The following is a 16,829-nucleotide window of genomic DNA, read 5'->3' as shown; positions in this document are numbered from 1 at the left end:
ACTATACTGACCATGAACTAAACCTGCCGCACAACTAGAAGTGGCCGGGTAGCATGCCTACGTTTTTTTATCCCTAGATGCCCAGCGCCAGCCGGAGAACTACCTAATCCTAGCAGAGGAAAAGACAGTCCTGGCTCACCTCTAGAGAAATTTTCCCAAAAGGCAGACAGAGGCCCCCACATATATTGGCGGTGATTTTAGATGAAATGACAAACGTAGTAGGAAAATAGGTTTAGCAAAAATCGAGGTCCGCTTACTAGATAGCAAGAAGACAGAAAGGGCACTTTCATGGTCAGCAGAAAACCCTATCAAAACACCATCCAGAAATTACTTTAAGACTCTAGCATTAACTCATAACACCAGAGTGGCAATTTCCACTCACAAGAGCTTTCCAGACACAGTAACGAAACAGCAGCTGTGAACAGGAACAAAATGCAAAAACACACAAGGACAAAAGTCCAACTTAGCTGGGAGTTGTCTAGTAGCAGGAACATGCACAGAAAGGCTTCTGATTACATTGTTGACCGGCATGAAACTGACAGAGGAGCAAGGTTATATAGCGACTCCCACATCCTGATAGGAGCAGGTGAACAGAGGGGATGATGCACACAAGTACAATTCCACAAGTGGCCACCGGGGGAGCCCAGAATCCAATTTCACAACAATAGATGTAGCTTTCACTCCCTGTTCTTTTCATCATTAGACACTAAATGCCTTGTTTTTCTCATGGATGTAACCTTCCTGTTGTGTTAATGGGTGTAACCTTTTTTAACTCTTCATGGGTGGAACTTCCCTGTTCTGTTCATGGATGACTCCTACCTGCTCTACCCTCATTATAGTTGGAGCTTCCCTTCTCTCTTCTTTTCATTAGCAGGCACTGTCTTGTATTTCTCATGGATGTAACCTTCCTGTTCTGTTTATGGGTGTAACCCCTTTTGGCCTCTGCTCTGCATGGGTGGAGCTCCATGTTCTATTCTATTCATGGGTGGACCTTCCATGTTCTATGCTTATTATAGTTCGAGCTTCCCTTCCCCATTCTTTTCATTAATAGACTATCTTGATTTTCTTATGGACATAAAATCCCTGCTCAAGGGTGCAAGCCCCTCTGTCCTGTGTTCTTCCTGGTTAGAACTGTTGTTCTATTTATTTGATTGACAGATGTACATAGGAAGCTATTGTTTAGTGGACTTCTCTCTTGAAATAGCATGCTAATAGCAATGGCTATCCAGTTTCTATGCTCAGACTGGTTGATTGTCCTATTGTTAAAATATTCCTACTAATTCAAGTGACCACAGTATGAGAGAACACTATGGAATTCAGCTACTAAGCTTACACTTTATACATACATACTGTCTATAATCGATATATTTGGATTTCCTTTTTCTAAACCCTTCCAGATGCACACAGCTCCATTCCTTGTGTGATCTTTCAGATCGTTCTGTGACTCTAGATTCTTTCTTAGGTTTTGAGCCAACGATTGAGAAGAGCACCCAGGAGAATGTGACTGAAGAATTGGGATCACTCAAACACAGCTGTGCTTGCGTCAGTCCCAGCAGATCTATGCGGAGACGTTCCCCGACATTGTTGTACATCAGGGTAATTAAGAATTTAAATCACTTTATATCACTGCAGCTTTTTACTATTGAAACTTTGCAGGATTGAAATGTTTTTGTAGTATTACACCGTAATATTGTCTGATTCAATTACAACGCAGACTAAATCACAAGATGCCGAACTGGATATGTTACAAATCGTTACACCGGGGATGAGTATTGAAGCTGCTGCTCAAATATAAAGATACAGATGGATTTCTCAATGTTGTCTGATTGTTTGGCTTTTTTTCCAGACTGGTATAAGATATAAGATAACAATTAGCTATTTTCTTTTGTGATAACCGTCCAAAATGTTTGCCGCCATTTTGCACATTGCAGAAGATTGTATCAGCTAAAGAAGGATCATATAACTTCAAGTGATAGTCTCCATAGTGCCTTGCAAACATCATATCACATGATATAGCACAGCCAATCAGGATGCATTACTATAGCCTGTATAAAAGCCAAAGCAGGGAATGCAACAGCCAATTTATGGTGAATCTGGATAGTGAGAGAGAGTCACCGGGAAATTGAGATAGACAGTTATAAAAGACAGAAAAATCAAATCCATAACAAAATTCAGCTTCACAAAATCTCTAGTGGTCATGTCATGGCCATTACCCAACAGTGATAAAAGATCAGTGCCATAGAACTGATCCTAATGTTATTGGGAAAACAGTTTCCAAGGATGAGATACCCAGTGAATGTGATCTTTTTATAGGTCAGAGATACATCTTAGAAGACCACATTGGTGACCACTGCTAATTTCCAGGAGGGCCGAATGGCAAAGAGTGAGATACATCTTAGAAGACCACATTGGTGACCACTGCTGGTTTCCAGGAGGACCGAATGGCAAAGAGTAATCAAAGCCCTTTGGTACATCTTGTAGAATGCTAAGCAAGTAATCATAGATACTATGCTTTCATCTTGCAAATCATTGGTGGTCCGAGACCACAGACATCATCAATGTATTCTGCTTGCACCAACAGAAATAAAATGAAGAAATACATAAAAAGCATCTTACCAGCAACCAGCACTTTAGCTGTCCGACTAATAATTGCACCAACCCCATCTAACGATGCTTCACACTGATAGCAGCCTTCATCGGGCCGGTGATGCCGTGAATGTACCACAGTCTGTATCATCAAGGATCCATTGCTCTGTTGTTGTCTTCTGTCATCTATTGCTAGATTTAGGTACACTCCATCCTTTTTCCACTTGATGATCGGGGACCCTCGATCTGAGCCAGCAGAGCAATTTAACACCACATAACTCCCCCTCATGGTGACTACATCTACGGGCTCAGAGATGAACCACAATGACGTGAAAGTCTTTACTTGTGAGCCTGAAACAAAAACAGAAAAAATAGATAGGTCAATTCCTATTAACTTGGTTTTCCACTAGGCCATCTAAAGACCTGATAAGCTAAATATTGATGGGCCCCAAAAGCACAGTTTGTGATTGATCTATCAAGACGTATGAAAATATCAGTATTCCTTTCAAATGCATCAATCTATAAAATGGAAATGGACAAAGTACTGCAGAGTCTATCCTTGTGTTGGTCACTCTTGTAGAATCCCCCTTTGTAGAGTCTACTACATTGAGTCCACCCTTCGAGAGTTCAGTCTTGTAAAGTCCAACCTTGTAGACTCCAAATCTGTAGTTTATACATTGTAACGATCACCATTGCAGAGTCCATCTAGCACAGACCAACCTTGTAGAGTCCACACTTGTAGAGTACAACCCTGTAAACTCCAATCTTGAGCGTCTACTCTTATAGCGTCCACCTTGTATAGTGTAACCTTGTAGAGTGCACAGCTATAGAGTCCAACCCTGTAAAGTCCAACTCTGTAGTCTATACATTGTAACGTTCTCCACTGCAGAGTCCACCTAGCACAGACCAACCTTGTATAGAGTCCACACCTGTAGAGTCCATCCCTGTAAAGTTCAACTCTGTAGTCTATACATTGTAACGTTCTCCATTGCAGAGTCCACCTAGCACAGACCAACCTTGTATAGAGTCCACACCTGTAGAGTCCAACCCTGTAAAGTTCAACTCTGAAAGGCTACACTTATAGAGTCCACCTTGTATACTGTAACCTTGGAGAGTCCAATCTTGGAGAGTCCAACCCTGCAGTGTATACATTGTGACTTTCACAATTGTAGAGTCCACCTAGCACAGTCCAACCTTATAGAGTCCACACTTGTAGAGTCCAACCTTGTAGAGTCTACTCTTATAGCGTCCACCTTGTACAGTGTAACCTTGCACACTCCAACTCTGTAGTGTATACATTGTACACCATTATAGTGTCCACCTAGCACAGACCAACCTTGTATAGTCAACACTTGTAGAGTCCAACCCTGTAAAGTCCAACCTTGAACGTCTACTCTTATAGCGTCCACCTTGTGTAGCATAACCTTGGAGAGTGTATACATTGTGAGTTTCACTATTGTAGAGACCACCTAGCATAGTCCAACCTTGTTGAGTCCAACTTATAAAGTCCACCCTTGTAGAGTCCATTTTGTAAAGTCCAACTTAAGCAGTTAACCTTTCTATAGTCCTCCTTGTATAGTTAAATCTTGTAGAGTCCACGCTGGTAGAATCCACATTTCGGAGTATAGCAGCTGCAGTCATGTCCCAGCTGGAGAGCCACAAATTCAAGAAAACTACGCTATTGGGTTTCTCTTACGTACACACAGTAGAATGCATAGATATATCACTATATGTTCGTTAAAAGGCTTGCAAAATGCCAAACACCACATTTTCTGGTACTTATAATGTATTTCAGCCATAAGAAAAACATAAACATGTATAATTGCCTCTCCGAGCTCCGTTGAGTACCGCGCACACGACAACGGAACATTTTATATGCTACAACAGGGCTGTTTATTTCATGTACACAGGACACCTGCTTCCTAGGAGGCTATTTAGCGACGTAATAAACTAATTTGTACTTTAGACTAACACTTTCATCTTGTTTTTGTTCTTTGCACTCTAAACCAAGAGAACACTTTTAACATTTGCATGAATTAGCATAATGGCATAATAATTAAACAGTGTGTTTTTTAAAGGACAAAGAAAGCACTCCAATCAATCTTAATTATTCACAGCAGGAAAGTAAAAAAAAAAAAAATCGTCACAACACTTATTGGGGACTCATAATAGACACAAACGCGTCCACCGCGCCTCCGAGACAGTGATGTAAACCTATCATCAAGGCGCAGAAAGCCGCAAATTACAAACAAACTAATAAGTAAATATCAATTATCTCGTAGGGACAGAATTACAGTAGATTAACAAGAGGAGCATTGTACACCATGATTAGCAACTGTCTTGGCATGACTGCCAGCGCCTCATAACATCGCGATGGGCTTCAGCCTGAGCCACAAATCTATCCAACGTCACCCGGAATCAAGCTGACGAAATAAAGATTACAGTAATATATTCTTGTACATACCGGGCAGTATAATAGTAGTTATATTCTTGTACATAGGAGCAGTATTATAGTAGTTATATTATTGTACATAGGGGCAGTATTATAGTAGTTATATTCTTGTACATAGGAGCAGTATTATAGTAGTTATATTCTTGTACATAGGAGCAGTATTATAGTAGTTATATTCTTGTACATAGGAGCAATATTATAGTAGTTATATTCTTGTACATAGGGGCAGTATTATAGTAATTATATTCTTGTACATAGGGGCAGTATTATAGTAGTTATATTCTTGTACATAGGAGCAGTATTATAGTAGTTATATTCTTGTATATAGGGGCAGTATTATAGTAGTTATATTCTTGTACATAGGAGCAGTATTATAGTAGTTATATTCTTGTACATAGGGAGCAGTATTATAGTAGTTATATTCTTGTACATAGAAGCAGTATTATAGTAGTTATATTCTTGTACATAGGAGCAGTATTATAGTAGTTATATTCTTGTACATAGGGACAGTATTATAGTGGTTATATTCTTATACATAGGGGTAGTATTATAGTAGTTATATTCTTGTACATAGGGAGCAGTATTATAGTGGTTATATTCTTGTACATAGGGGCAGTATTATAGTAGTTATATTCTTGTACATAGGGAGCAGTATTATAGTAATTATATTCTTGTATATAGGAGCAGTATTATAGTAGTTATATTCTTGTTCATAGGGGCAGTATTATAGTAGTTATATTCTTGTACATAGGGGCAGTATTATAGTAGTTATATTCTTGCATCTAGGGAGCAGTATTATAGTAGTTATATTCTTGTACATAGGGGAAATATTATAGTAGTTATATTCATGCACATAGGGGCAGTATTATAGTAGTTATATTCTTGTACATAGGAGCAGTATTATAGTAGTTATATTCTTGTACATAGGGGGCAGTATTATAGTAGTTATATTCTTGTATATAGGGGGCAGTATTATACTAGTTATATTCTTATACATAGGAGCAGTATTATAGTAGTTCTATTCTTATACATAGGGGCAGTATTATAGCAGTTATATTCTTGTACATAGGAGTAGTATTATAGTAGTTATATTCTTGTACATAGGGGGCAGTATTATAGTAGTTATATTCTTGTACATAGGGGCAGTATTATAGTAGTTATATTCTTATACATAGTTACAGTATTATAGTAGTTGTATTCTTGTACATAGGGGCAGTATTATAGTAGTTATATTCTTGTACATAGGAGCAGTATTATAGTAGTTATATTCTTGTACATAGGAGCAGTATTATAGTAGTTATATTCTTGTACATAGGAGCAGTATTATAGTAGTTATATTCTTGTACATAGGAGCAGTATTATAGTAGTTATATTCTTGTACATAGGAGCAGTATTATAGTAGTTATATTCTTGTACAGAGGAGCAGTATTATAGTAGTTATATTCTTGTACATAGGAGCAGTATTATAGTAGTTATATTCTTGTACATAGGAGCAGTATTATAGTAGTTATATTCTTGTACATAGGAGCAGTATTATAGTAGTTATATTCTTGTACATAGGAGCAGTATTATAGTAGTTATATTCTTGTACATAGGGGCAGTATTATGGTATTTATATTCTTGTACATAGGAGCAGTATTATAGTAGATATATTCTTGTACATAGGGGCAGTATTATAGTAGTTATATTCTTGAACATGGGGCAGCTTTATAGTAGCTTTACGTGCCTCAGAGCAGAACCTATGGGGCAATTCGACAACTATGATGTAACCTCTCGTCTTCCATTATGACAGCGAGGAGCAGCAATTGCTAGTTATGAAGACGTTAATTTACTGTACACAACAGCAAGGTTAATTAAAACAACCATCATTATCTCATTAATTGGCATATGGCAATAATTCTGTTGCCTTTCAGTCGCCATATGTTTTGCCACTTGTGGCGTTCCAGCATCATATCTGCAGTTCACGAAACTGCAAGAACGCAAAGACGTACATCAATAAGACTTGTTAGAGAAGAAGTACAGAGAGAAGGCAGTTTGTACGTCGCCGCTCATAAATCAATTACTAGATCTTACATCAGCACATTGAAAAGTGGCAGAGCTGAGTCTGTCATTAAAGGGATTTCCAGGAATGCAATATTGATGGCCCAACCTAAATCAGATTGTTGAGGGTCTATCTTCCCGTCTGACTAAGTGGTCTGGGGCATCCTTCATTATTTACTAGACACAGTTCCGTACTTTTAATGGCGACAGTGCCAAGGTTGACATTTTTATTGAAGTCAATGGTGTTGAGCGGCAATACCAGAGGCAGCCACTAGTAGTAATAATAATAATAATAATAATAATTTGTATTTCTATAGAATGTTTCACAGCACGTTGCACTTCATAAGGGACAGTGCATGTAGAGTCTGAAAACAGTTAATAGAAGGGACCAAATTTGGAGGAAAGTTTAGGAGCGAAGAACAGGGAATCGATAGACCAGCAAAGTATTAGGCCAGTCTTAAAAAATGTGTTTTAAGAGCAAAAAAACTATAGATACTAGGAATTAACCGAAGAGTGTGGGGTAGAGAACTGGAGCAGCATGAGGAAAGTCCTGAAGATAGGAGAGGAAGGTTAACGTTATGGAGGTCGTTAGAAGACAGAGATGAGGAAGGAGATGTAAGGTCATACTGAAGTGTGGAGCGTGTTGTGAGTGAGAGAGATAAGTTTATATTGTACTGTGATGTGGATGGGTAACCAGTGCAATGACTGGCAAAGGGTAAAGGCATCAGTACAGGGTGGTAGCTAAAGATGAGGAAGAGATGTAGGGTTGTGCTGAGCTGTGGAGTGTTTTGTGAGTGAGAGGGATAAGTCTACTCTGCACCACTTTAGTTGCTCTCTGCAGCACTTTAGTTTCTCTCTGCACCGCTTTAGATGCTCTCTGCACCATTTTTGTTGCTCTCTGCACCGATTTACTTGCTCTCTGCACCACTTTAGTTGCTCTCTGCACCACTTCAGTTTCTCTCTGCACCACTTTAGTTGCTCTCTGCACCGCTTTAGTTGCTCTCTGCACCACTTTAGTTGCTCTCTGCAGTGCTTTAGTTGCTCCCTGCACCACTTTAGTTGCTCTCTGCACTGCTTTAGTTAGCTCTGTGCACCTCTTTAGTTGCTCTCTGCATCACTTTAGTTGCTTCCTACACCACTTTAGTTGCTCCCTGCTCCACCTTAATTGCTCTCTGCACTGCTTTAGTTGCTCTCTGCACCACCTTAGTTGCTCTCTGCACCGCTTTAGTTGCTCTCGGCACCTCTTTAGTTGCTCTCTGCACCACTTTAGTTGCTCTCTGCATCGCTTTAGTTGCTCTCTGCACCGCTTTAATTGCTCTCTGCACCGCTTTAGTTGCTCTCTGCTCCGCTTTAGTTGCTCTCTGCACGGCTATAGTTGCTCTCGGCAACTCTTTAGTTGCTCCCTGAACCACCTTAGTTGCTTTCTGCACCACTTTAGTTGCTCTCTGCACCGCTTTAGTTGCTCTCTGCACCGCATTAGTTGCTCTCTGCACTACTTTAGTTGCTCTCTGCACCGCTTTAGTTGCTCTCTGCACCACTTTAGTTGCTCTCTGCACCACTTTAGTTGCTCTCTGCACCGCTTTAGTTGCTCTCTGCACCACTTTAGTTGCTCTCTGCACCGCTTTAGTTGCTCTCTGCACTACTTTAGTTGCTCTCTGCACCACTTTAGTTGCTCTCTGCACCACTTTAGTTGCTCTCTGCACCGCTTTAGTTGCTCTCTGCACTACTTTAGTTGCTCTCCGCACTACTTTAGTTGCTCTCTGCACCGCTTTCAAGTGCCAAACTGTTGATCACACCAAAGATTTCCCAAAGTAATGAAAGGGGCTATCCTAATGGGCGTAACTGTGGGAGGTGCAAAAGTTACAGTCACCCCAAGGACTATCTAAAGGGGTTACAAAAGACCCATGAGATTAATGTTGCGTCGTTCTGGAGAACCTCGTTACAGATTTTGCATTGTGCCCCATGATCCTTTTCCTTCTAAAGATACATTTCCCTTGATTTAAAGGGTTAAAGTTTTCTAGCAGATTAAAAAAAAGTGTGCATAAAAAAAAAGTGCACAGCAGATAAACGCTTGATGCCAGATATATTGGCGGCGCAGTCTCTCCCACGGCCGTGGATCATGCAGTATTTAAGCGCACGGCTCCCTTGCATGCAATCATTTATTGAAAACCGTGCATAAAACTGAATCACAGCTCGTCCATAAATATAAATGCTGGAGAAGAAAAAAAAAAGTAACAAACTTGTACGTGATTTAATAAGCGATGCGTCAAATAAAAAAAAAACTGCTGGCCTCACAGTATTTTAATATGTGGTCGGCTTCGGGCTTCGCCGTCATTTCTGCAGGCGATGGAACGGTCAGAGCTGTCAGAATAATATATCTCTGCACTATGCGAGACAAAAGACGTGGTGCAGGCGGCCGGCTGTAGCTGTTAAATACGTCCTCCGGGGCATAACAAAGAGGAAAGATTCCCACCGAAGATCTGCGCCGGATTAACATTTTATTTATTTAGAGCACAGGTGTGACGAAGACTCAACCTGATCAGTCAGAAGCCTTGCTTTGCACTGAGGAGGGGCGAAAAACCCCGAAACACGTGTCTGCAAATTGGTTTGTCTTAGATGCTAAGTCAGGTGGCGAGACTCGCTAAATGGTCGATAGTGACTTCTAAGATTGTTACTTCCAATAGGGGGCGCTAGAGTTCAAGTCCTCTTTCTCTCCGGAGAGACAATGTGCATACAGCAGAATTGGCACTTTAGCCCTTTATAGCCCCTGTATAACCCCACCCACATCCCTATTTAGTAGCCTCCTGTGTACACTGTAGCAAACTGCCAATCAGTGGTGGGGGCGGGGTTACAAGGATTAGCTGGACTGCCTGGCATGTGACACCTAGTCCTGCAGTGATAATCTTCTTCTGATAAAATACTGATTGTATTGAAACAACACACAGCCAAACAAATGACACAACCTTGAATTCAGTTTTTTTTTCTCCCTAAATAGCAGAAACCTGATGCCAGATTTCCTTTAAGGAGATATGTTTTAAAAATATTGCATTATATGTGTCGGCCCCTTTAAATATGACCATTATGAGAATCTCGAGGTGAAGCCGAAAACCAAGAAAAGACCCACGACGGACATGAGATCTACTCTGATAACAGCTGATTGCTGAAGATGGCATGTAATAACAGATCACCCCCTTTATAAGCCACGTTGACAATCCCTTTAAGCTTTTAACCATAAATAAAGGTTTTTTTTTATTTACCAATGAAAAAAAAAATTCCGACCAAAAATAAATAACTTAAAAAAATGATTTTGGAGAATCCTTCCATGGAGCACAACTTATCAGGATAGAAATGTTAGATAAATCTGATACATAAGTGACATAACACAAGAACAAATGTAACAATGTATCAAATCTGAGGCAGTAACAAAACCCAACCTGGAGAAAGGAAGGAAGGAAAGGAAGGAAGGAAGGAAGGAAGGAAGGAAGGAAGGAAGAAAGGAAGGAAGGAAGAAAGGAAGGAAGGAAGGAAGGGAAGTAAGGAAATGAAATAGGGAAAGGTAATAATGAGAGGAAGTAAGGATAGGAAGGAAGGAAAGGAAGGAAAGAAAGGAAGGAAGGAAGAAATGGGAAGGAAGACATCAGTGCTGCGTCCGCTGTCCGACACCATTAGCATTTTATCACATATTGTGGCAGTCTGATACAGCCCGGATTCATTCGAAGGAAGGGAAGGAAGGGAAGGAAGGAAGGAAGGAAGGAAGGAAAGGAAGGAAGGAAGGAAGGAAGGAACTAAGGAAGAAAGAAAGGAAGGAAGGAAGGAAGAAAGGAAGGAAGGAAGGAAGGAACTAAGGAAGAAAGGAAGGAAGGAAGAAAGGAAGGAAGGAAATTAGATAAGGAAAGAAAGGAAGGAAGAAAGAAAGAAAGAAAGGAAGGAAGGAAGGAAAGGAAAGGAAGGAACTAAGGAAGGAAGGAAAGGAAGTAAGGAAAGCAAGGAAGGAAGGAACAAAGGAAGGAAAGGAAGGAAGGAACAAAGGAAGAAAGAAAGGAAGGGAAGCAAAGGAAGGAAGGAAGGAAAGGAAGTAAGGAAATGAAATAGGGAAAGGTAATAATGAGAGGAAGTAAGGATAGGAAGGAAGGAAAGGAAGGAAGGAAGAAATGGGAAGGAAGAAATCAGTGCTGCGTCCGCTGTCCGACACCATTAGCATTTTATCACATATTGTGGCAGTCTGATACAGCCCGGATTCATTTATGTTTTATTTTTATTATTTGTTATTTTTCCATTTTTATTTATTTATTTTAAGATTTTTTTGGAAACAAAAGAAAACAAAACATAGGACAATTTCCTCATATTAGGCTACTTTCACACTAGTGTCGTGCACTGCACGTCGCTATGCGTCGTTTTGTAGAAAAAACGCATCCTGCAAAAGTGCTTGCAGGATGCTTTTTTCTCCATAGACTAGCATTAGCGACGCATTGCCACACGTCGCAACCGTCGTGCGACGGTTGCGTCGGACCGTCGCCACCAAAAAACGTTGCATGTAACGTTTTTTGGTGCATCGTGTCCAGCATTTCCGACTGCGCATACACGGCCAGAACTCCGCCCCCTCCTCCCCGCACCTCACAATGGGGCAGCGGATGCATTGCAAAACAGCATCCGCTGCCCCCGTTGTGCGGCGCTTTCACTGCTAGCGTCGGTGCGCTGCCACGTCGCATTGTGATGTGCAGTGCACAACGCTAATGTGAAAGTAGGCTTAACTAGAAATGCGATCGCTATCTGCAGGTTTCCGCAATAACTGCTCCGAGTTCATCGTTAATGGTTATACGCGGATTGGCATCGTACGTCATATTAATGTCTCCGGGGACACTGTATCATTCATCAGCTTACACAGGTCGCGGAAACAAAGTGGAACATTTCCTACATTTATTGACTTTTTTAAAAAATTTAATCACCTCCTGATGAGTAAGGGGGTCAATGAGATGAGCCATGGGGTGCGATTACTTCTGCAATGATTTTTTAATATAATACTGGATGTCCCAGTGTTCCGCGATGAAGAACAATTGCTGAAATTTTGAGGCCGTGCTCATAATCCCTGCATGTGTCTAACAGCCGTGAGACATGCAGGCGCGGGGACTAGAACATATTATTGGAGCACGCCGAAGACAATCGGTCAGCACCCGAGCATGGTGGAGAACACCTTATCTGAGCACGTCTGCTCATCACTAGTCTCCACCAATCCCGATAACGGCGGCCAAACATTCCCAGCAGTAGTGAGCATGTGCCACCACCTTTCCTATAGTCAGTGAATGGAGCAGTGGCTGCACATGCTCAGTACTGCTCTGTTCACACAGGGGAATCTAGAACCCCCAGTTTTGTCATCAGTCGGGGTCTCAGTGGTTCAGCCGTCACTCACTGGGGGATCATACATTTATCACCTATTCTTTGATTATGGCCATAAAGGAAAAAAAACGGGAATGTAGTGGTGCTCACTACCACTGCATTCCTACAGAAAAGTTTAGGACCCCCTACTTGGAATGAGTGGGTTTCCCAATGGTCATGATCCCAGCAATAATATATCTATCACCAATCCTGTGGTAGTGAGCAGGTAGGGGTACGAGGGATTTGACCCCCGGATATCATACATTTATCAGCTATCTGGTGGAAGTGAGCATGTGCGACCGACCATCCCTTCTGCAGACAGTGAATGGAGTGGTGCCCGCACATGCTCACTAGTGCTCCATTCACATAGGAGATTTCAGGACCCCCTTTTTGTGATCAGTAAGGGTCCTAGTGGTTTGATCTCCAGCGATCATACGTTTATCAGCTATTTTGTGGAATTGAATACGTGCGACCACTTTCTTCTATAGACAGTGAATGGATTGGTGTTCGCACATGCTCACTACTGCTCCAACCACTAAGGGGACTTCAGGACCCCCTTTTTTGTGATCAGTAAGGGTCCTAGTGGTTTAATCCTCAGCAATGATACATTTATGAGCTATCTTATGGAAATGAGCAGGCGCGACCACTTCCATATATAGACGTTTAATGGATTGGTGGTCGCACATGCTCAGTACTGCTCCAACCATCCATCTTTTGTGACCAGCAGGGGTCCTAGTGATTCATATATTTATCAGCTATTTGGTGGAAGTAGGCATGTGCAACCGACCACTATAAACAATGAATAGAACGGCCGTCACACATGCTCACCACTGCTCCCACCACGCAGAGGATTTTGAGACCCCTGATCTTCGAAATTCTGGGGTTCCCAGTGCTGTAACTTCAGGTGATCACAGATGTATCACCTGTCTTGTGATTCTGAGCATGTGCCACCAACATTCATATAGACAGTGATGTAGAGGTGATCACTCTATGACTCCAAACACATGAGCAGTGTCAGACGTCGTTGGCAAAGGCCCTCCGGTAACATTGATTCTTGGGGCCCACTGTTCAGCTACAGGTAACGATAACCCTGAGCCCTGTACAAAGTTACTTTTGCTTCTATGTAATATTAATTTGGCCATCTTGTTTAATGAATGATTAGATTATTCCTTTTTCTGCAAATTCTGAAACAAGTGTAATAGCATTAATCATTAGAAATCCTTCACAGGGGCGGCCTACCGGAGGATTCCCCCAGTCCTCCTGTGGGCCAGTCCAGGCCTCCCCAGAAGAGACTTTGGGATCCCTGTGCTTGTGATCTGTCAGGGTCTTGGTGTTTGATCATACATTTACCCTGTGAATAGATGGTATACTTTTTATGAGATAATCCCTACAAGCTTGGCTACCCCATACTTAGAGGTAGGCAGGCTCGGACTGGACCATCGGAGAACAGGAGAATCCTCTGGTGGACCCTATGCAGGAGTGGGATTTGAAAACACATAGGCCCGTGTTTTTCCTTTCCCCGATGCTAAGTCTCAACTAAACCCTGAGGACTCTGATGTTATTAACAGCATAGCAAACAATGCGGCCCACGACTGGAGCAGCCCACCTGGCATTTGTCAGAATTGCCAGATGGCCAGTCCGGCCCTGTATAGAGGGCATCCGGTCAGATTTCCCAGCAGTATCAGACTGATGTGTCTGAGATCGGCTGGGTCACAGTCTGCACCTTACAAGGTGGTTCTGCATTTTCTAAGCAGATTTGTCTCCAGTCCACCACGTAACACATGACTATATGAATTCTACAAAAACCACAAACAACAACGCAATCCCCCAAATCTAAATATTCCCTTAGGCTGGATGTCGAGCCGTTTGTTTCAATTAAGCTTCATTCCACCTAACTATGGATTTGCTTCTAACTAATTAAATGCAGGAGACACAATGCAAAGACTGAATTATTAATACATAACTAATAAACATTGTTTTCTCCCGAGAAGGTAGAAATATCCACATGCTAATCAGAACGCCTTAACTGAATGGCAATGAACTAAAAATAGTGAAAAAAGCTAAAGTTTACTTTTTTATTCTAATTCTGCAAAATTTTACGTTTTTTTAATTCTGCAAAATTTGGCATTTTTTTCTAATTCTGCAAAATTTTGGATTTTTTTAATTCTGAAAAATTTTGCATTTTTTTAATTCTGCAAATTTGGCATTTTTTCTAATTCACCAAAATTTAGCATTTTTTTTAATTTTGCAAAATTTTGCATTTTTTTCTATTTCTGCAAAATTTTACATGATTTTTTAATTCTGCTAAATTTGGCATTTTTTTCTAATTCTGCAAAATTTGTCATTTTTTTTAATTCTGCAAAATTTTGGATTTTTTTAATTCAGCAAAATTTTGCATTTTTTTCTATTTCTGCAAAATTTGACATGATTTTTTAATTCTGCAAAATTTGGCATTTTTTTTGCTAATTCTGCAAAATTTTGCATTTTTTTCTAATTCTGAAACATTTTGGATTTTTTTTCTAATTCTGCAAAATTTTGCATTTTTTTCTAATTCTGCAAAATTATACATTTTTTCTAACTCGTCAAAAGTTTGCATTTTTTTTAATTCTGCAAAATTTAGGATTTTTTTTCTAATTCTGCAAAATTTTGCATTTTTTTCTGATTCTGCAAAATTTTGCATTTTTTTTAAACTTTGCAAAATTTTGTGTATTTTTTCTCCAACTAAACAGCATTTAGTCATTTGGCCGTTAACCGCTAAGGAAACATTAGCTCCCAAATGGCTCATTCCCACCAATTACGAGGCTTAGTTAGAAAAAAAATGGTGATGCCCAGAAGCCCCCTCGGATTCCAGATACATAAAATGGGGAGTAAATTAAAAGTCAATTAGACAGAAGAACATAGCGGCCGATTCCACTGACTGTCAATTAATGGCTTCACTTCCATAGGATTCGCTCCCAGCCGGAAATCTCATCCTAGAACATTTACTTGGGACTGTTGATAAAATGACATTTATGTGTTTTCATTTCCAGGATTAATTAGAGGATATCAATGTTATCATATAAAAAGCAAAAAAAAAAATATCTATAAAATTACAACAAATCGGTTCTGAGATACAAGTGCATAAAAGCTTTAAAAAAAAAATCCTAAGAAGAATGACTACCATATCAGCCTGAGATCTAGGCTCATAGATAGACGTCTCTTTGTGGTTCCTTATATTTTTCTCAGTCCTTAAAACTGTACAAAAATTATGATTTTAAGAAAGTCACATTTTTTAAGAAGGATGAGAAAGGGCATTTAACACACATTAAAAAGGTGAAAACCGTTTTTTGATATCTTGTTTCCACGCTGAGATATGACGATTTACATTCGTAGGTCTAAATCCTGAGGCTGCACTACTGACACATTCTCATGATTACATTCCCTGTTCTGATTTTTTCCCACATGTAGTGTTTTTTATATATAGCTTTGATGAATCTAAACCAGCAAATGCAATATTACGCATCCTGGCTTGTCACAACTTCTGCATCTGAATCAGATTCTTGATTTAAAGAGAAATTGTCAGTGGTGCAGCCTCTGGCTCTAGGCCTTTAATGAAAATTGATCATATTTTAGCACTGGAGTAAAGTATTAGAACGCGGTTTTCGCATTTTTAATGTACGCTGTTGGACCTGTTTCCAGACATATGTAAAATATAGAGAAATATTTTGATTGGGTGCATCTTTAAATATCAAGGGCTGTCCAAGGTGGCTTAAAAATGGATGATTATTTCTGCCTGCGTGCGGCATTGTAGTTTAACCTCATTTACTTCAATGAGCTGCAATACCAAATACAACCCATGGATAGAGGTGGCGCTGTTTCTGGAAGAAAGCAGCCATGTTTTTTCTAATTCTGATCATCCCCTTTAAAAAAGGGTTGGCCATCTTTGGGGACAATTTTTTTTTCTCCCAGAAATGTATGTATGTTTGGCTAAACATAATTTTTGTTATCGGGTTGCATTAATATTTTTGCATCGTTTGCCTCCTACAGCCTCTGTGTTGCCCTGCCTTTTGTTAGCTGCAGAATGAGTTAATTGAAAAATCAATCAGTCAGCCCGCTTTATTGGGGAGTTAGTATCACTTCTATCTGTTTTTTTGTTTTGTTCTGTTTTTTAAGCTTTGCTGTTATCTCTCTCCAGAGCTGGATTCACAACTACACAGCTCAGTAATGCTGTATATTGTCTTCCTGAACCTGTGCTACATAGAAACACGAAAACAGGAATGCTTCATGTCTGTGTGTGCTGGGAATGGAAGACATCATAGCAGCTGGGCTACACTTTCTAGCTCAGAGACAACAGAAATTTAGATATAGAAGCGTGATCTATCTCACTCCAGAGCTGGAT

The 16,829-nt window shown here is 40.3% G+C and overlaps 1 protein-coding gene across 2 annotated transcripts in view; it reads right to left on the bottom strand.

Annotated features, from left to right (window-relative positions):
• The window catches only part of DCC (DCC netrin 1 receptor), a 1,118,040-nt gene that overhangs the window by 763,551 nt on the left and 337,660 nt on the right, over positions 1-16,829 (bottom strand). For both annotated transcript variants that reach the window (XM_077282231.1, XM_077282240.1), the window contains exon 2: positions 2,617-2,937. In XM_077282231.1, coding sequence (XP_077138346.1) covers positions 2,617-2,937 — 321 coding nt within the window. The remainder of the gene's footprint in view (positions 1-2,616; positions 2,938-16,829) is intronic.

This window comes from Ranitomeya variabilis, chromosome 1 (genome assembly GCF_051348905.1).
Source record: "Ranitomeya variabilis isolate aRanVar5 chromosome 1, aRanVar5.hap1, whole genome shotgun sequence".
Classification (NCBI taxonomy): domain Eukaryota; kingdom Metazoa; phylum Chordata; class Amphibia; order Anura; family Dendrobatidae; genus Ranitomeya; species Ranitomeya variabilis.
This window is presented reverse-complemented; position numbering and strand designations above follow the sequence as displayed.